The sequence below is a fragment of the Glycine soja genome, chromosome 8 (genome assembly GCF_004193775.1).
Source record: "Glycine soja cultivar W05 chromosome 8, ASM419377v2, whole genome shotgun sequence".
In the NCBI taxonomy this organism is placed as follows: domain Eukaryota; kingdom Viridiplantae; phylum Streptophyta; class Magnoliopsida; order Fabales; family Fabaceae; genus Glycine; species Glycine soja.
The window spans coordinates 30849536-30870469 of NC_041009.1; the positions used below are offsets into that span (position 1 = coordinate 30849536).

Consider the following 20934-nt stretch of genomic DNA (forward strand, 5'->3'; position numbering starts at 1 on the left):
TTATATACTAGGGGCTCACAACACATATTATTGGATTCCCACAAAAAGGAAAAGGAATATGATAAATCATTTTTTGCATAATAGAATGTAATACGGAAAAATGGTAAAACAACATTTTGTAATGAAAAGACAAAGTAGTCTAGTCTCTATAACAAATTGGTTTGCCAACATTTCTCTTGGGTTGGCAAAATTGGTGTTTCTGGACTCATGGGGCCGCACTATCATAACCACCCACAATGACGTCGCCTATTGCAAGAGAGGTGCTGGTGGGGTCATGGGTCCAGTGGAGGAAGGAGACTATGATGTGAATTTGAGATATATGTTTTGTTGATATGGGTTTTAGATCTAGGTTGTTGTTCATATGAGTTTCAAATCTAGGTTGTTGTTCATATGGGTGGGTTTCAAATCTGGGTTACATGATGTTAGGTTTATGGTGTGGTGGGGTTTGGGTTGAGGTTGGGTGGAAGCATGGTGGTCTATGCTGCAAGTGGTGGTGGGATTGTCCTACTCATTCTCTCCCTTTTAACATCAATTAAAAAGAAGGGGATAGATAGCAAATTTACTTAGATGGTGATAAATTTCAAAATGAAGCAAACGTATATGGGACTTGCATTGGTTGAACTTGAATAGAAAAGGAAGGAAATTGTTTATCATGTGGAGCAAAATTTGGAAGCACTTCGCTATTGAACCAATGATGAAATTGATTTTGCTTTCCTACCATCATAAGGAAAGAATATTGTAAAACAACATAATTGTGAAACTCTTCTATGATAATGTCTTATGTTCTTGTGAAGCTTTTTAAGGGAGTTTTTTCTTTGAACTAAGCTTTTCATAGGAGATTCTAGGATTTCCTTTTCTGGTATTCATTTGGGGTTTAGAGGGTTGATGACCATGACTTGAAGATTGAAGAAGTCCTGCTGTTTATATCTAGTTTTGATGATGTAGATTGAATTTGTAAAAGCCTTGTATAGTGTGAACAATAGTTCTTTTAGGTTGCTTGATTTTCTATTTTGATTGAAACAGGACAAAAATTCATTTTGAAAAACCACAAGTTTTGATCCAAGAACAAAATAGTCGATTGGAATAACTATTTAATTGATCACAAGGAATAGTCAATTAGCTTTACTATTTTCCTCTATATAAACAAAGTTTTTTAAAGTGTTTTATAATACTCGTGCATGTGGATGTAAAACACTACACACTCTTCCGAAATATTCCCATTTTCTCTTTCTCACTAATATTGGCATAAAAAATCATTAGGCCCGTGAACTTAAACGCCCTACAAACTACACTAGGATTATTAGACTGTCAATAAATAAATTTGATTACATGTACGATTCTTTTAAGCCATCTACAAAAGTATATGTTATTGATGTATTGTCGATGTGCTTGACTAGGATGCCTGTTTCTTTCAGAAAACGTCCTTATTCAATGTACATTCTACTTTTCTGCTATTCCTACACAACTTAGATTTTGTTTGAAGTTGTCTATTGGAAGATCACATGATGGTATTTGACTATAACCAAATCAATAGACACTATTATACTTGAATATTGTCTTAGACTCCGACTGTTGCAGCATGAATCAGATAAGATGCTGACCAAATTAAGATCCTGAGTAAACAGTGCAAACTGTCAAAAAATATCCATATCAATCGAGCTAACTAGCACTCCATCATCTTCCCACTTTATATCCTTTGCCACTGGATCGTTTCCTATCAATTTAAGAGGAACATCTAATGGAGGTGGAGTCTGCATGAAAAAGATAACTCAGTGATTAATGCAACAATAAGCAGCTAATAACTTCACCAAATATTGAAAATGTGATTTATCTTCTTTCTTAGGTTCAAAAAGTTTAATTAGGAGGAGCAGTAATAGCTTATCCCATTCAAAGGTCAAACATGTCACAAGTCAGCATTCAATTTCACCAGATTTAACTTTAACCAACTCTAAATTGGCTTCTAGAGGTCTATCAAAACAGTAAAGTAAGGAGTCAAATTAGTCCGAGAAAGAAGATGTGTTATATTTACTCATGTTAGTTTTCAGTTTAAAACCAATTAACTTTAAGTTAAATTGTCCAACATATATAAGTTACATCCCAAGAATTGAGTCAAATGATAGAGATTGATTATACTTGAGGTCCTTGAATGTACATTTTGTAAAGTAATCCCCACATTAAGGACCTTAGGGACTAATTTGACTGATGGATAACAAATTCAAGAATTTGACCAAATAAATGCATATTTAGGGACCTTGGGCATATTTTCCATCATTTATGGCCTAAAACGACTGATGTATCTTTGAAAGGCTAATTTTATTATTTACGATAGTCAATATTTTTATAATCACTGACTTCAAAAGAAATCACAAGAATATTACCATGTTGCGGATAAGAGGCCAATTGATTCCACGAAAAAAAGGATGCTGTTTGATTTCATTGGCACCAGTGGTTGAACCTATACGACTTGTTGGGTCTCTTTGCAGTAGTGCATTAATCAACTGCCTGGCCGCAAGACTAGCCTGAGAATTTTAAAAACTGTTCAATTAACGTAAGATCAAAACAATATATATATATATATATATATATATATATATATATATATATATATATATATATATATATATATATATATATATATCTATGGATATCAAGATATTTATTAGGCTTAATTATTATTTTAATTTCTAGAATTTAAAAATGTATTTTTTAGCCTTAAATTTTGATAAATTACTTATTTTAGTCCTTAATATAATAAATTGAAATTTTATGACGGTTTTTAACACTTTAATTTATGACAATTTTAAAATATAAATACAAACGGTTAAAAATATAAATTAATTTATGACAACTAGAAGTTGTCTGTGGCAATTTATTATATCGTAGACTAAAAAAAAAGTAATTTATCAAAATTCAAAAACCAAAAAAATAGTTTTAAATTTTGGGACTAAAAAAGAAAACACACCCCAACTTCAACGACTAAACTATAACTAAGCCATATTATTATTCACACCCAAAAAGAAATTTGAAAGAGTACCTATGTATTTGAATGCTCGTGCTTTTCTACATGTATTTTACGACCCATTATTGTTTGAAGTTGGGGAAATGCATGTATTTTATGCAAAAACTTCTGAAATAGGAACCCCTCTCTTTGGAAAATGAATTGGATGGCAAACAACTATAAATATTTTAAAGTTCAACTACTAATATTTTGTTATTTACCGGAATGCTGCTTGGAAAGGTAAGATCCTTGTGTAAAATATTGGAAAATGTCTTCTGTCTATTCTTTCCTCTGAATGGTGTACGACCATAGAGCATCTCATACAACAAGATACCTTTATTCAGAAGATAAGGAAACAGAATCGAGAATGTCAAAAATAGGGATGTGATAATCAAACAATGACTTAATTAATAAAAGAGGAGTGTGAGAAAAGAAATGTTTCATAATAAAAGATGAAAAAAATAATAGCTAGGAAAGAGGATAAGAAGTCTAACCAAGACTAGGGAATGACCTGATAACTCTTGAAAAAGAAAAGGCATTAACCTAGGCTCTCGAATCCAATAAGAAATGTTACAAAGTAACATTCACTACTAATGCACCAGAAATGACTTTATATATCTAATGCACCACAAATATTAAGCCCTATAGGCTTACAAACTAAAAAGTACGAGCCAACTCAAACCTTATGCTGATATAAATGTATAAACCATTTGAACCTAAAAGTTGTTTGGTGAATGCGAGGAATAGCATTAATCTTTAACATGTCCCCTCATGCAAAACTTCTATATGCACAAGTGTATCAATGTTATTCCTCTATTCTTTTGGTGTCTATCTGTATCTTGTGCAACAACAAACTGATCAAAGCACATCTCTTCTCCCATTTTCAACTTTTCTTCCACAGCAGGTGCCATCCAGATACACACCAGTTCTCTATACTCAACAAAATGGAGTGGTTTTGTCATTTGCTAGCAATTGCTTGGGCCTTGTTATTTGGCACACGCATTTCCAAGATTTTTTGGTTCGACCAAGTCTAGGACAAAATGCTTGTCACTTGAACTATCAATTCCATCCTCCATCCTTGGTGGTACAATATCAAGGTATTTGCAAGGTGGAAGGTTTTCTGATACAAATTAGGCAGGATCACCAGTTTGCATGAGGTCCAAAATGGGGAATTGTATATTTGTTTAGTTTCTTCTAGTTGTAGAGTGGTTGTGTAATGTCAGTTAGGCTCGGTTAGTTGTGTTAGGAAGCAGTCTCACATCGTCTGTCTCAGTTCTTGGGGTGCAACTTATATATCTGTTGGAGAACTTCACTAGCTAATTGGGTTTAAGCTGATCAATCTAACATGGTATCAAAGCCTATATAGCCTATCTTGGTTCTTGCCTATTCTAGTAGGTTCTTTGTTCTAACAGGTATATGTGGAGGGGAGGGAGAGTGTTAGGAAGTCCCACATCGCTTGCCTCAGTTCTTGGAATGCAACTTATATATTTATTGGACAATTTCACTTAGGACCAATTGGTTTTAAGTTGAAATCTAACAAGTTGCTATTATTTTTTATTCTTATAATGAAATCAGTTAGGTGTATTTCAGATAGTAATATAGTTAAGAGACAGTTGTCCACACCAAATTGTAAATATTAAAGCTCTTAGCATAGTTCATTAAGTAATAAATGTATACATATTCATTGATAATTGTCTTTTGATCTGACTCTTTATTCTTATCATTTTTCTGCACTTAACCTCATTCCCTCTCCAAAAGATGGATTATTATCTTGAATGAGTATGAAACAAAATGTTCAATAAGTATAGGGAAATGGCCCAAGTTATCATTGAACTCACATGGATGTCTCATTTTGCTAGCTAATATAGAGATATGGTGTGACCATCAATGTCCTCTATGTATTGCTAACAAAAATACTATAAAATGCAGAAATTGATTGCCATTTTCTCAAGAAAAAGCTCCAACAATGATTGATTGTATTAAAGCATGACCAAATTGGAGATTAGTTAGTTGATGTCTTTACTAAAGTAGGGAATAAAGTGAGTGTTATATCTAACAAGCTAGGCATGGCTGATATCTAACACATGACATAAGTGTGTCATGGCCTATTAATTCTCTCCCTTTTGTTTCACATTACAAACAACTACCAAGAAGGTCATCTACAATTGGTAGTCGCAAGACCTTTTGAACCATGGAAAAAATTCTAATAGAAATGGTATATAGACAGGAATAGAAAGAATACGGTTTGTTTACTTAATGGATCTTGATTCCTAATAGCAAGGTGATACTTAAACACTTGGTGAGGGAGAAGAATACTAAATCAACACAAACCCACATATTCAAGACACATCAGACTGTCACTCCCTGACTATTCATCCAAAAATTCCAAGCTACCCCCTCCCTTGTATTCTCTTTTCTATTTATATCTTCCTTTCCTCTCTTTCCCTCACTAACTACCTGTAATTATCATCCTCTAATAATTATTTGTAGACTGTAGGTAACTTCTAACCAACTAATTGTAGGTAATAATTCAAAAGTTAGTTATTTAATTGTTACAACTTCAGTTTCCCTCATAATTCAGTTAGTGTTGTAGATAGTTGCAGCCTCTTGGGGGTTGCCTCAATTGTAGCCTCTTTGGGTGGTGTTTAGTCCCACATCAACTAGAGACATGTTTTAAATAGAACTTATAAAGTGTAGACAATCCTCATCTTACAAGTTAGTTTTGTGAGAGTTTAGTTAGAAGGCCCTAAGCCCAAATCTAAGATGGTATGAGAGTCTATGCTACTAGACTCATTGTTGGGCTACTTGCATTGCAACACTCCAAGCAATAGCTCTAGGCATAAGGGGTGTGTTGGAAAGCTTCCTCAATAATTGTAGTTGTGGCCTCAAGGATGGTGTTTAGTCCCACATTGACAAGATATGGGGCTTAAATAGAACTTATAAAGCTAAGCTTACTTACTTCTCACCTTACTAGTTGGTTTTGTGGGGTCGAGTAAGATCCTAAGCCCAAATTTTTAGAGTTACAACTTCACCTCCCCCTATTTCTTTTCACATTGATATCAATTCTCAAGATTCCACTAGTTTTCTCAGTTATGACAATGGTTGTCCTAGCTCTAGGAAACAAAACAGGGTCATCCCAACGACAAGTGAGTGGCCTAAAACAACTTTTAAAATATTGTTTTACTTAAATGAGAAAATTATATATTAGGTCCTTTTGTCAACATATGCAGCCATTTTTTTTTAATGAATGTGACTTTTTTGTTTTATAAAAAATAAAAGGAGATATATTTTTATTGGTGGGCCTAAAGCTTGTCCTTTAGTTATTTTATTCTTGAGCTAGTCCCGAAAACAAAGCCTTGTTGATAAGTAAAGCAACTGTAGTATGTCTGTTTATATAGAGGGCTGGAGAAAGGAAGACTGCAATGGTATTGAAAGCTATTTGCTATTAATCCCCTTACAATAGACATAATCCTTTAAGTTGAAAATATATCTAGAAAGCATAGTACAGAAGCTAATTTAGTTATGTATAATAATAAATAAAAAATAAACATGCTCCACAATTTGTATTCAAACATAAGGTTGGAAGTGCTTACCAAGGGTCCACCAATCTATACCGCTAGTATGCCCAGCTCCAGTTATAATTTCCTGATATCAATTCCCTTAAAAACCTTAAAATAGGATAATGATAATAATAGTAACAGATAACAACACATAAATAATGAAATGATTTTTTGTGGTTATTATGTTTTTTTAATAGATTACATTAAATGCCCTCAAGTATGATGCAATCCCACTTGTTTCCAATGTTACAAAGATCTTTGTTTTCTCTTCATTATTACAACTCTAATACACACTATTTCTTGTAAGCCATTTGGGCATGAAGCACACACTACACACAAGTGCACCTATCTTTTGTGAGAAGGAGGAAAGGAGAGGACAACACTAGAGGATCATTTGTGCTTGATTTGAGTGTTTTTTGTTTTCATTTAAAAAAAATGAAAATAAGAGTAAAAATATGTTTACTTAAAATTTAGATGAAAATATTTTCAAAAACAAATTCAAAACTGAAAACAACAAATCAACATTTTTAGTCATTTCTAAAGAAGTAAAAACACAGTACCACCTTAAAATACTTTCTTCTATGTATATATATGTTTTCTAAATCTCAAAAATGAAAATAAAAATTAAAATCCAAACCAAGCATCACCTAAGCTATTCTCATTTCACATCCTCAATTTTAACATAACCTTTTTTTCAATTAAAAACTGATGATGTCCATGTAACCTTCAAAATGAGTGAGATTTAAACATTAAACATTAAGGGAGATCTCTTTCATTTAGTGATAGTATGAAGCAGAATTGTAAGTCACCATACGGGAGCAATGTATTCTTCAGTTCCAACAAATGAGTTTGATTGTGTAACTGGCTCTGCAACAAATGTTGGTGGTGGTTCACTTCGTGATCTTCTTTTACCAGGTACTGCTTGCTTCACAACCTGCAGGAAAAGCTTTCAATTTAAGCATCTGACAATTATCAAGATGAAAGACTAACATAGAATATCAATTCCTTTACTAACTTTAAGACGCAGCCATAGATAAAGGAATAGATTAAATTTCTTAGCTATAGACACCATAAAATTCAAGAGATATTTTTCATGTAGTGATAGCTAAGAAATGTGTCGTTAACATATCCCTTATGACTTTTCATGAAAGCCCCACCATAATACCTTGTTTTTTTTAAATAAAAAAATATTTAAAAATTAATAGAGTTTTAAAAATTAAATAAATGAGAGGAAATGGTTTTCGTTAATTAAAATAAGAGTTTCATTGTATTAAAAAACAAATAGAGTTTTTTTTCATAAAATAATAAACTAAAGAAAAATAAAGTAATAATAGGCTTAGAATACTCTAACTATAAATAAAAATATATTATGTCATTTTTTATATTTACGATACGTCTCTACTCTCCTTCCTCCTCCCAAATTCGTTCTCCCTACTTCCTCTTCCAAAACCCTCTTTTTTCCCGCATACACTCAAACTTGTTCTAGTAAAACTACAATTTCGAACACATTAACCGTTAGATCGTTCTGAAATTTAGACACCACCTTTGGAACTCATTTTCGCAAATTTCCACTCTGAGGATTTGCAACATAATATCTGTAGAGAGAGAAATGTCCCTCACACAGAGACAGTGAAATTGAGGCTCCAATCCCTTCTCCTTCTCTCTAACGCTTGGAAACCTTAGCAGAGCAACTAGAGGAAAAGCTTGAGCAATCTTAGGGAATTGCTAGATACACCGTTATCATTGTCAGACTACACACGTGAGCCCTCTTAGAGGTAAGGAATAAGTTTATCGCAATTTGCGTTATAGTGAACATGTATAGGGATCCTTAGAGGATCAAATTAGGGTTAATTTTGGGGTGTTTTATAAATTTTAATTTTGCCTATACAATTATAACTACAAATTGCTCATGTATGGAGGGTCAATTGATGTCTTGATGAAAATTGGATGGTTTAATTGAGTGTTTGACTTTGAATGTTAGAAACCTAGAAGTTTGAGAATTCTTTATTCTTGCATGTCTTCTCGAAATTGATTGAAGGGTTTTGTTACCCATGATGTGATCACATGTTTTGTGCTATTCATTTTGAATTTGGGTATGTTTCGAGGTCTGAATTGTGTCTCTTTTGTTTCACGAAATGGAGGTTTTTTTGCAAAGCACAATTGTGCTTGAGAGCACGCCCATGCTTAGTGAAAATCAGTTGTTTTAAGCCATGCTATTTTCGTGACAACATGAGTTAACTTGTAGCCTAAAAATGACTAAGAAAATTATTGAATTAGGTTTTGTGATACTCATAAAAGTTGTAGCCATGGATGTTATCTAACAAATTACATTTATTTCACCCAATTTGAAGTTATATAACCCCCTAGAGAGTCAAATTACTGAGAAAAGGTTGAGCTGTCAGGACTAAGCAATGATCCAATGTTTATCTTAGGTTTAGACATAGTTAATGGTCAAATCGGTTTTTGTGATCAACATAAGAGTTGTAGATAATTGTCTTATCTTTCAAACAAGATAACTATGAACTTAATAGCATTAGTACATCCCTTGTACTTGTAAATGTAGCGTGTGAGTAGTCCCTAGAAAGCTAAGAAAAAGCTCCTAAATTTTATCAAAAATATGTGTTGGCCAGTTCTGCCATTTCGAGGGTCAAATTAAGCTTGGAAATTAGAACCTCTGCACTTGAATAATTGGGCTGAGAGTTTGGGCTTTGTTTTGTGTAATTAGTTTAATTAGTTAGATTAGATGGGCCTAATCAAGGTCCATTGTAACACCTCATTTTTCAAAAAATAAATTAAAAAGGTTTTTTAAAAATAGATAAAGTTTTAGAAAAATGGTGAGATTTTTATAATTTAATAAATAAGGAGAAATAACTTTATTAAAATAATGGTTTGAAGGAAAATAAAAAGGATATTTGATTTATTCATTTGATAGGAAATAAAATTGTATTTGTTTATAAAATAATAAATAAAAAATAGAGTAAATAATAGATTGAGAGTATCCTAGCGATAAATAGAGACATTAGGTCAGTTTTCAGACTGACAATAGTCTCTACACTTCCTCTTCCTCTCAATCTCATCTTTCCTTCTCCTTCTTCCAAAACCCTTTCTTTTCCCGCATATACTCCAATTTATCTCCGTAAAACGACAATCCCAGACTCATTAACCGTTGGATCGTCATGAAATTTGAACACGAGGTGGAAGAAATGCCCTTCGCATTGAGCTTTTCCTTTTCTCGCAGACACCCAAAACTTGTCCGAGTAAAACTACAATTCTGGAATCATCAACCGTTGGATCATCGTGAAATTTTGATAGCATCTTTGGAATCCATTTTCGCACATTCTTACCGTTGAGATTTGAGAAATAATATTTTTGCAGAGAGAAATTAGTCTCGCACATTGACAGTAAAATGGAGGCTACAATCTCTTCTTCTTCTCTCTAACGCTTGGAAACCCTAACAGAGAAAATAGAAAAAAAAAGCTTGAGGAATCTTAGGGAACTGTTAGAGACACCGCTATCATTGTCAAACTACACACATGAGTCCACTTATAGGTAAACGATGAATTTATCGCAATTGGGGTTAGAATGAAATGTGTAGGATTCCTTAGGGGATCAAATTGAGATTTATTTTGGGATGTTTATTGTATTATAATTCTTTCTGTATGATTATGCGAACTGTTTGAGGGATTTTACTCCCTGTGTTGTGAGAAACATTTTTGTATGATTTGTTTGTGTTTTGGATAAGATTTAGCATGATAAATAATTATATTAGGATCGTAAAATTGTGATTGAAATTGTGTATAAGTGATAAATTAAATATGTGATAAATTGTGAAATAACATGTTGCTTTGAGATTATAACATTGTTATTGAAATTGAGTATAAGTGCAAAGTTGAATGTGTTAATTTATGAGATACACGTAAACATGTGACGATGGATTGTGACATTATGAGATGTTAAATTGTGAACATGAGATTTAATTGTGAATAAGTATGTGGTTAACACTTGATGTGACAATACTTGTGCTGCAAGCTATGAATTATACAATAATCCGACCAGTGTTTACCTTGAGAAAAGTGTTTATGCGCAGTGTTAAAGGAAAAATGTAGGAATCCTAGTTAGGAACTAGTGTTAAATTGTAGTGTAATGTGCTAAACATGTTGGAAACACGAGTCTGAGGTCGTGGGTATTGTATAATTTATGAGCGGTGTCGTGCAAAAATTGTTTTAGGGGTTGGACGAATGAACATGTGTAGTAGTCCTTATAGGATCAAATTGAGATTTATTTTGGGATGTTTATTGTATTGTAATTCTTCATGTATGATTATGTGAAATTGTTTGATGGATTTTACTCCCCGTGTTGTGAGAAGTATTTTTGTATAATTTGTTTGTGTTTTGGATAAGATTGGCGTGGTAAATAGTTATATTGGGATCATGAAATTGTGATTGAAATTTTGTAAAAGTGATAAATTGAATATGTAATGAATTATGGGATAACATGTTGCTTTGAGATTATAATATTGTTATTGAGATTGAGTATAAGTGCAAAGTTGAACATGTGTTAATTTGTGAGATACACGTAAACATGTGATGGTGGATTGTGACATTATGAGATGTTAAATTGTGGACATGAGATTTGGTTGTGAATAAGTATGTGGTTAACACTTAATGTGACAGTACGTGTGTTGTGAAATGTGAATTATGCAATAACCCAACTAGTGTTTACCTTGAGAAAAGTGTTTATGCGCAATGTTAAAGGGAAAGTGTAGGATTCCTAGTTAGGAACCAGTGTTAAATTGTAGTGCAATGTGTTGAGGTCGTGGGTATTGTATAATTCATGAGCAGTGTCTGTGTGCAAAAATTGTTTTAGGGGTTGGACCTAAATCATGAAGGTGAGGCCCTAACGGATTCTTGAGAGTCTAGGCCTTGGGGGTAATGACACTCGGTTTGAGTGCTCCTTTAAGCCTATGTTGATCCCATATGGTTGGGGCATTCTCGCAAAACAGAGTGACCCTGACTGGTCACCTTATGATTTTACTTAGTGAGAGTAACCTGACATACCTATTGTGTGGTGTGTCTTGTTATGTACTTCTAAGCGTCCCGGATGGTTTTTCACTGACATGATACCACATTGCATATAGGATGGAGTCTTAGTATAATTGTTGCATAACGCTTGCTAATTGTGCATTATGAAATTGATGAGTGTTGTTACGTCTTGACACAAGTGTGTGATTCACGTGTAATGTGATTGGTGATTGAAAAATAAATTTTAAATGATAAAGTGATGAAGTAACGTGAGTTGTATTAAGTTGAGCTATGTTATAAATACTTATATAATTTATTTGGATTATGTCTTTTGTTTATTTGTATTTTTTGGAAATGAGATAACTCACTCCTTGTGTGGTATTTGTGTTTGGATCTTGTGATGATCTCGAGCCTTGTGTTCGTGGGAGCAGATGACTAGGTGGATGACTTTAAAGAACCTCGTACTAGAGGACATAATGCTCTGATAGGATGTGACATTGGGGATGAGTTTTTATTTTAATTGCATGATAATATTTTATTTTATTTTACTTCACTCATTTAACAAAAATTCTTTTGCAAACTTTGATGGCCTTGCTCCGAGTCGAATATGCATTTTTATAAGTTTTATTTGGCAATATTAAAGTGAATGTGAGTTTTTTATCCTTTTGAAATGCAATTATTTAAATGTTTTTAAAAACTATTGATTAATTCCGTATTTTTATTCCTTTTATTATTATTATATATATATGGGGGGGGGTGTCACATCCATCCCTTCCTTGTGTAGTCACTCTATATATTAGTGGAAGTTAGCTAGTTAGTATAATTAGTTACTTTATTTTGTAAAAAATGGATTTAGTTACTTGTTGTGCAAACTTTAGGATCAAACTCTTTTCTCTTTTTTTTCTCTCAATTGTTCTTCATTCTTCTTTTTCTTTTCACTTTTTTTTTCTTCCTTTTTCTTGCACAAATTTCATGGCTTTTTTCCATTGGTGATGATCATGGAAGGTTAAACACTTAATCAATCCATGGATCCACTCCAAGCAAGGCTAAATTTGAGTTTTGGTTTAGTATTTCTAATCTTTGTGAATGTTCATTTTTTCTTCAATCCTATTTTTGATTTTCATGGTTATGATTATGCTTATGATTGAAAACGGATTAGGTTATGGATTTATTTCCTAATTTCAAAATTTAATCACAAATTGATTGGATGATTTTCCAACCTAATTTGTGATCAACAACAATTTAGGGATTGATTCGATTGAACTATCTCTAATGCATTTGACTGAACTTTCACACTTTAATCATCATTCGTAGTAACTATGATAATTCGATTTGCATTGGTTTGGTGAATTGGATTGATGTTGTTAAACTTGATTTGTATTTTGTTTTGTTTTGTTTTGTTTCTTCATTTCTGTTTTTGTGTTTTCGCATTTCTTTACAGTCGCCTACAAACTATTCAATGAAATCCCTCCATTTGTTGTTTATAAGTGAATGAATGTAGGAACCAAATTGAATTATAACTCTGAGTCGACCTATGTTAATCTTGTGCTGTAGAATTTCCTAGTTTTATTTGATTTGAAGCAATTCGACAATCGTTATCAGACCCATTTCTTCGACTATAATCGTAAAGATGTTTGATATAGAGTTGTAGAGTGTATAAAGTAGTTGGGAAAGTTGTGAGGAGTAGTTAAGAGGTTAAGTCTGAAACCTTAAGAAGAGTGTAAGGTCGTTAGTAAGGCATTGTTTGCTAAACGTAGAAGGGTTCGAGAGTGAGTGTTTTTGCGTAAGGTAGGTAACCTAAAAGGATTAGTGATAATAGTCGTATGATTAGTGAGATAAATCTTAGTTCTCTTTACCTTTTGAACCGGGCAAAGTTTAAGGATGCTCTGAGGACTACCTAGGACTCCTCAAGGTCTTTATGTGTACCTGATCATGTGTTGACATGATCAATTCCCCTATGTCTTCATGGGATGCATGAATAGGATCTCTCACCCTGAGTTAGATGTGGTAATGAGCCTTGTGTTACGTGCTTTAGTGTGTTTCAAGTTAGGTTGAAGTATATAGGGTATTTTAAGGTTGTTGTAAGCTCTTAGTAGGCATCTTAGTACACATTTTAGATAGATGATGATAGTCCTTAGAGTATGCTATGTCTAGATGAGAGGTAGCTATAGATCCTTCTTAAGTAGAAGTTGTTCTAGGATGAGAGGAAACGTAAGATTAGGATTAGACACCCCTATGTAGTAGTCAAACCAAGAAGTTATCCCAAAAGTTCCTTGAGTTAACCTTAACCTTTTTTAGAGATGACTTGAGTGAGTTAAAGCTTTGGTGAGGTCCTTGCAAGGAGTAAACTCTGAGTTTCATAGAGAAGTCAGTCATCGTAACCAGTTGAGTGCTACCTTAGTCAAGTAGGTCCTTGTTGGAGTAGTAAAATAAATGAAGTAAGTTTTAAGTTTAGAGAAGTGCTCGTAGGAGGCCAAGTAGCGACCTATGTTCTTCCATAGGTCAAGACTCATTGAAGGATTTATCCTACGCATGATCTAGAGTTGGTAGCCATGGTGTGTGCCTTCACATTTTGGAGGCATTACATTACTTTTGAGATTATGTGAAAACCTTAGAAGTTGGAATCTAAGGTATAAGAGATAGGTAGAATTCTTAAGAATCTTGTTGTGAGTCTAGCTTCATTTGTTAAAGCTAGCTTAGTAGTTGATGCTTGAGTAAGAAAATCCTTGATGTAATCAATTTCTTAGTTAGGGAGTTAGATAATGAGTATGAGTTGAACCCTTAACCTGAAATGTGAAGTTACCGTAATGGTGTAAGTATAGGTGTGTTAAGATTACCTTTAAGCATTAGTGAGTTCAGGGAAGTGAGTAGTTTATGTGTTTTTCTTAGCCAGCTAGAAATCGTCGTTATGTATCAACTCTGAATCTTAGAATGAAACCATTAGAATCCCTTGCACCTAAGTATGGGTTATCAGTTGAGTATACTGAAGTGAGGAAGGCCGAGTTAAAGGGAATCATGTGTTCTCGAAAGTCACTTGTAGACTAAGATTGGCAAAAGCGTTAGAATCTCAAAATCTTATATCTCTATTCTTGAATCGTTTCATGTTTGAAAAGAAAGTCAGCCTTGTGGCCTGTCGTGTTACCTTATATTCGTTCATTCGGATCCTCAACAATGTCTTTTATGATATTACCCAACTCCAAATAGTATGTCCTTCACATTTTATTATCGTTGAGACGTCACCCTCGTGATAGAATCTGACTTACGAAATACTATCTTTGAGGAAGCGAGAACCATCAGGCTTAGTCGCTAAGTACAAAGGAGTCGGGTGATCAAAGAGCGCTTTAGGTGGGTACACAGCCTGGTATTGGGAACCAGATGTGTAATCTTTTTCTTGTCGTTCTTTGGGCGAAGTTTCGGGGATAAAACTTCTTTTAAGGGGGGTGGTGTTGTAACACCCCATTTTTCATAAAATAAATAAAGAGTTTTAATTTAAAAATTAATAGAGCTTTTAGAAATTAAATAAATGAGAGAAAATGGTTTTCGTTAATTAAAATGATGGTTTCATAGTATTAGAAAATAAATAGAGTTCCTTTTTCTAAAATAATAAAATAAAGAAAAATTGAGTAAATAATAGACTCAGAGTATCCCAGCTATAAATAGAGACATATTAGGTTAGTTTTTACATTTACGATGCGTTTCTATGTTTCTTCTTCCTCATAAATTTGTTATCCCTTCTTCCTCTTCCAAAATCCTTTCATTTTTTCTGCATACACCCAAATTTGTCCTGGTAAAACTATAATCCTGGACTCATTAACCGTTGGATCATCCTGAAATTTGGACACCAACTTTGGAATTCAATCCCTTACATTCCAACCATTGGAATTTACAAAATAATAACTGTAGAGAGAGAAATGTCCCCTCACACAAAAATAGTGAAACTAAGGCTCCAATCTCTTCTCCTTCTCGTTAACGCTTGGAAACCCTAGCAGAGCAACCAAAGGAAAAGCTTGAGGAATCTTAGGGAATCACTAGATACGCCTCTATCATTCTTAGACTACACACGTGATCCCTCTTAGAGGTAAGAGATGAGTTTATCATAATTGGGATTAGAGGGAACATGTGTAGAGATCCCTAAAAGATCAAATTGAGGTTAATTTTGGGGTCTTTATGTGTTTCAATTTTTCCTATATGTAGAATGATTGATGGGTCAATTGATACCCTAATTCAAATTGGATGGTTTAATTGAGTGTTTGACTTTGAATGTTAGAAACCAAGAAATTTGGGAAATCTTGATTCTTGCATAGTTTCTTGAAATTGATTGAGAGGTTTTGTTCCCCATGATTTGATCACATGTTTTGTGCTATTCATTTTGAATTTGGGTGTGTTTTGAGGTCTGAATTATGCCTCTTTTGCTTCACAAAACAGAGGTTTTTCGCGAAGCACGACCGTGCTTGGATGAAAGCACACCCGTGCTTAGTAAAAATCAATTGTTTTAAGCCCGTGCTATTTTCCTGACAACATGAGTTAACTTATATCCTAAAAATGACTTAAAAAAAATGATTGAATTAGGTTTTGTGGTATTCATGAAAGTTGTAGCCATGAATGTTAGCTAACAAATTACATTGATTTTACCCAATTCGAAGTTGTATAGCCCCTTAGATAGTCAAATTACAGAGCAAAGGTCGAGCTGTTAGGATTAAGCAATGACCCAATGTTTACCATAGGTTTAGACATAGTTAATGGTCAAACCGTTTTTTGTGATCAACATAAGATTTGTAGATAATTGTCTTATCTTTCAAACAAGATAAGTATGAACCTAATAGGATTAGTACATCCCTTGTACTTGTAAGGATATACTTGTTTACTATACATGTACATGTGGTTGCTATTAATTGAATGGATAAGTGAATGATTATTTGTCTTAAATGTTAAAAGATATTTATTGTATGATATATATATATATATATATATATATATATATATATATATATATATATATATGATATATTAGAAGTGATAATGTGTTGGTGAGAATGAAGTGATAGGACATGAGTTGTGAACAAGTGTAGGATTAATACGTTCTTCAATGTGATCATACATGTTATTGTAAGTGTAAAGTGATGATATTGAATTGTGAACTATGAATTGTACAATTACATAACTATAAGACCCTTTAACATGTCGTTTTGGGATTATGAAATTGTGATTGAGATTGAGTATAAGTGGCAAGTTGATCATGTGTTAATTTGTGAGATATTAAATTGTGGACATGGGATATGGTTATGAATAAGTGTTTGGTTAATACTTGATGTGATATTACTTGTGTTGTGAATTCTGAATTATACAATAACCCGACTGGTATTTTCCTTGAGAAAAGTGTTTATGCACGAAGTGTTAAAAGAAAAGTATAGGGTTCCAAGTTAGGAACATGAGGTGTTAAATTGTAGCACAATGTGTTGAACGTGTTTGGAAAAAAGTGTGAGGTCCTGGGTATTGTATAATTCATGAGCAGTGTCTGCATGCAAAAGTTGTTTTAGGGGTTGGACATGAACCAAGAAGGTAAGGCCCTAACAAATTCTTCAAAGTCTAGGCCTTGGGGATAAATAAACTCGATTTGAGTGCTCCTTTAAGCTTATGTTGATCCCATATGGTTGGAGCATTCTTGCAAAATAGAGTGACCCTGACTGGTCACCTTATGATTTTGCTTAGTGAGAGTGACCTGACATACTCATTGTGTTCCTTGATGTTGTTTTTCACTGTAATGGTAGCATATTTCATATAAGTTTGAGTCTTAGTATAATTTTTGCATAACGCCTCTGAATTGTTTATTATGAAATTGGTGAGTGTTGTTACGTCTTGAGTCAAGTGTGTGATTGGTGATTGAAAAATGAATTTTAATTGATAAAGTAAAGTGGCGTGGATTGTATTAAGTTGAGCTATGTGATAACTATTTCCATAATGTATTTTGCTTATGTCTTTGTTTATCCAGATTTTACTCACCTTATGTGTTGTTTGTATATGGATCCTATGATGATCTGAACCTTATCTTCGTGAGAGCAGATGACTAGGTGGATAACTTTAAAGAGCCTCGTGCTAGAGGACGTTGGGACACAATGCTCTGATAGGATGGGACACAATGCTCTGTTTCAATTGCACGATGTTCTAAACATGTTATTTTACTTTATTTTATTTCACTGCTTAACTTAAGTTCTTTTGTAAACTTGGACTGCCTTGTTTTGAGCCAGAGATGTTTTTAATAAGTTTTATTTGGGAATAGTGAAGCGAATGTAATCCTTTTACCCACATGGATTTATTTACGTGATATTTTTATAATATTAATTTAATTAAATTCCACATTTTTATATGTTTTTCTTATTTATATGTATGTCGGGGTAAAGGGTGTCACACCCACATGACAGATAGTCATGAGAAAAATGAGACATATTGAAATCTCACATCGATTAAAGATAGTGTCAAGATAAACTATATAAGTGGAAAATAATCCTAACCTTACATGCTGGTTTTGCAGGGTAGGGTTAGGCTCATAAAACCCACTTTTTGACATCTAAAAAAATAATAATCATAAAGAAATTATTTCATTTTTTATGATAAATATCATTAAAAATGTTATACACACATACACACATATATATTCCACAAAATTAAACGAGAGAAGATTTAAAGCCTTGTGTATTACTTTTTCTATCAAAACTATATATCATTGGATACGTGTGACACCAATGAATTTCATTTGGGTCAAGAATTTCCAATAATTTATATAAATGGACCATTTTTGTTTCAGGAATGTGGATACGTACCTGGGGTTTACAAGATGTCATAAATGATAGATCAAAATCAGCTAACACAACATGACCATCCTTCTGAAGTAAGATATTTTCAGGCTTTAAGTCACGGTAAATTATACCTAGACAAATTCAATAAAAGAAAACAATATTCAGATAACCTAAGAATCAATGTCTATTTTTTTACTCTCGTTATTGTGCATAATAAAAAAAAATTCTAGGACATGATGCTTCCTAAACAATCACATGGAATATGCAGTGCGGCATATCAAAATTGTAAAAAAAAAAAAGGAATGATGTGATTAAACACAAAGATAACAAAAGAATAAAACCTTTAACAAAATAGGAATGGTATTATTAAACACAAAAATTGACTGTGTTGGAAAACCCATTCAAGATAAACTATATAAGTGAGGAGTAGCCAAGCTAGTTTTGTAAGGTTGAGTTAGGCTCATAACTCACTTTCTAACATGGTATCAGAGTCTATCGAGTTACTTTGTCTATCACGCTCTAGTCAGATAACCACTATATTGAAAAAATTAGCCACCTAAATTGTGGTCACCCCTTGATAAAGTTTTAAAAAATTATGCTCTAACCACTCATCGGCAATAATACCACAATTTTAAAGCACCTTACTTCATTTTTTTCTCCTAACCACTATATTTAGGGAGAAAAAATTCTTCCAACTTATGTAGAAAGATCAAATGTAGCAGTAGAATATGCACAAGCAACACCAGTTACCAATTTTCAATCTCTTTTAAGAATGGAAACATCAATGGAAGGTCAAATCCAAACAAACTTCAATTTCATAGAAAACTATGCTCAAATAGTTACATGCAAATATCAATTTTATAATTTTGTGGCAAAGTTGTTTTAACTGCTTATTATATGATCAAAATTCCTTATTAATTTATTTCCTCAAAGGTCCACTATGTCATGCTCTTCTCTGTGTATTTGGGTGTATTTGTTTTGTTCGTGACCTTTCTCCTAGTTAAGATAAGTTGCTTGCACATGCTATTATATGTGTCTTTTATTAGATATTTGTTAAGTTAAAAGACATTTATATCTTAAAGACAAATCAAGACTCTTAATTATTTTGATTATATGCAAATAAGTATAAATGATAAAAGTTGTGTCTGATGTACTGTCAGATCATGATCCACTCATAAGACGATCTGATGTAACATTTAAGTAGTGCATTATAGACCTTCATTAATACTCTGTGTCTAAGATTCTTTCATGCGAAAAAAATTCTCCAAGAATTTGTCAAAGTCCTATGAATAATAAAGGAAGTCCATAATCTGGAAGACCTTGATCCTCATTAAAGGGCATGCTCTATTATTGCAAACTTGTTATGATGAAACAAGTTACTTCCCTACTGAAGTACAAGACATGTTATCCTACCAACATAGACTTTGCATGAAGAAGGGACGTTCACTTAATGCAAACATTAAATGCTCCAACAGACTCAAGACTTCAAACAAAGATTAAAGTGAAGAATCCAACCTTGTGAGACAATGAATACTTGGAGATGAAGACTATATATAGAAGAAGCTTTGAAGAAACAAGACAAGAAAAATTTACGCTAATTATTCTTTCATTCTTTCTTGTAAATCTTTTTGTAAATTCTTGAAAAGATACAAAGCTCTCAAAACACCTTGTATACCTTGAGAGAAAAGACTAAAAGTGTTGAGTGATATATATGTTTGTAAGACGATCATATATTTTAGTCAGTGCCCAAACTTCCGACAAATCTTGTGATTTATTTAGAGCTAGTAGTGGCTTAGTGCACAAAGAATGTTGAGTTTAAGTCAAGCTTAGGGTAGAGCATACAAGTGTAAAGCTAGAAGCGGCAATGAAAAATACTTGTAACTTTGATAAGTTAGTGGAAACTTGGTGGTTGTCAAGAACTATACGTAGTCTCGGGTTTGAGACAAACCAGTATAATTGTTTGTGTGTTTCCTTCTTTTGCTTTAACTAACAAAGGGTTTGAATCTATTTTTAGATTTTATATCCTATTTTGTTTTACAAAGAAAATTATTTATATCATCGTCTGACTTAGTCTGATCTCTAAGTGTTTTAGGTCTTTTTACATCAGACAATAAACATGATACTTGTTTTAGAAAAGTTTTTAAATTTCTAAAAACACAATTCAACCCCCCCCCCTTCTTGTGTCATTTTCTTCTACAGTTTGGTATCAGGGCTTAGCCTCTAAGGGTTGAGCACTTAACAAAGTGTAGAGGAAAAGATCCAAATGGCAAATAACCAACATCAATTCATCACCAAGGGAGCATCTTTAACAAGGCCACCAGCCTTCGCTCGAGAACACTATCCCTACTAGAAAGACAAGTCCACCCAATATAGAGTCTGGCTCATAATCACCAATGGGGATATTCCCATTCCTAGAATTGAAGCTGAATGACGATTTGGCCATTATGGAGCTCAACACAAAAGTCAGATAGGGTTTTTCTTGGCTTTTTTTATACATCTAAAGCATATAGGGTTTTTAACACTAAAACTTTAGTTGTAGAAGAATCCATCCATGTTAAATT

General features: G+C 33.1%; 1 protein-coding gene across 3 annotated transcripts in view; it reads right to left on the bottom strand.

Annotated features, from left to right (window-relative positions):
* Positions 1-1270: 1270 nt before the first annotated feature.
* Positions 1271-20934, bottom strand: part of LOC114422920 (phototropin-2-like) — a 58992-nt gene continuing 39328 nt past the window's right edge. For all 3 annotated transcript variants that reach the window (XM_028389480.1, XM_028389481.1, XM_028389482.1), the window contains exons 18-23: positions 18398-18504; positions 7373-7492; positions 6592-6643; positions 3220-3332; positions 2379-2519; positions 1271-1751 (exon numbers count right to left, since the gene is read on the bottom strand). In XM_028389480.1, coding sequence (XP_028245281.1) covers positions 1635-1751; positions 2379-2519; positions 3220-3332; positions 6592-6643; positions 7373-7492; positions 18398-18504 — 650 coding nt within the window. In that variant the 3' untranslated portion in view covers positions 1271-1634. The remainder of the gene's footprint in view (positions 1752-2378; positions 2520-3219; positions 3333-6591; positions 6644-7372; positions 7493-18397; positions 18505-20934) is intronic.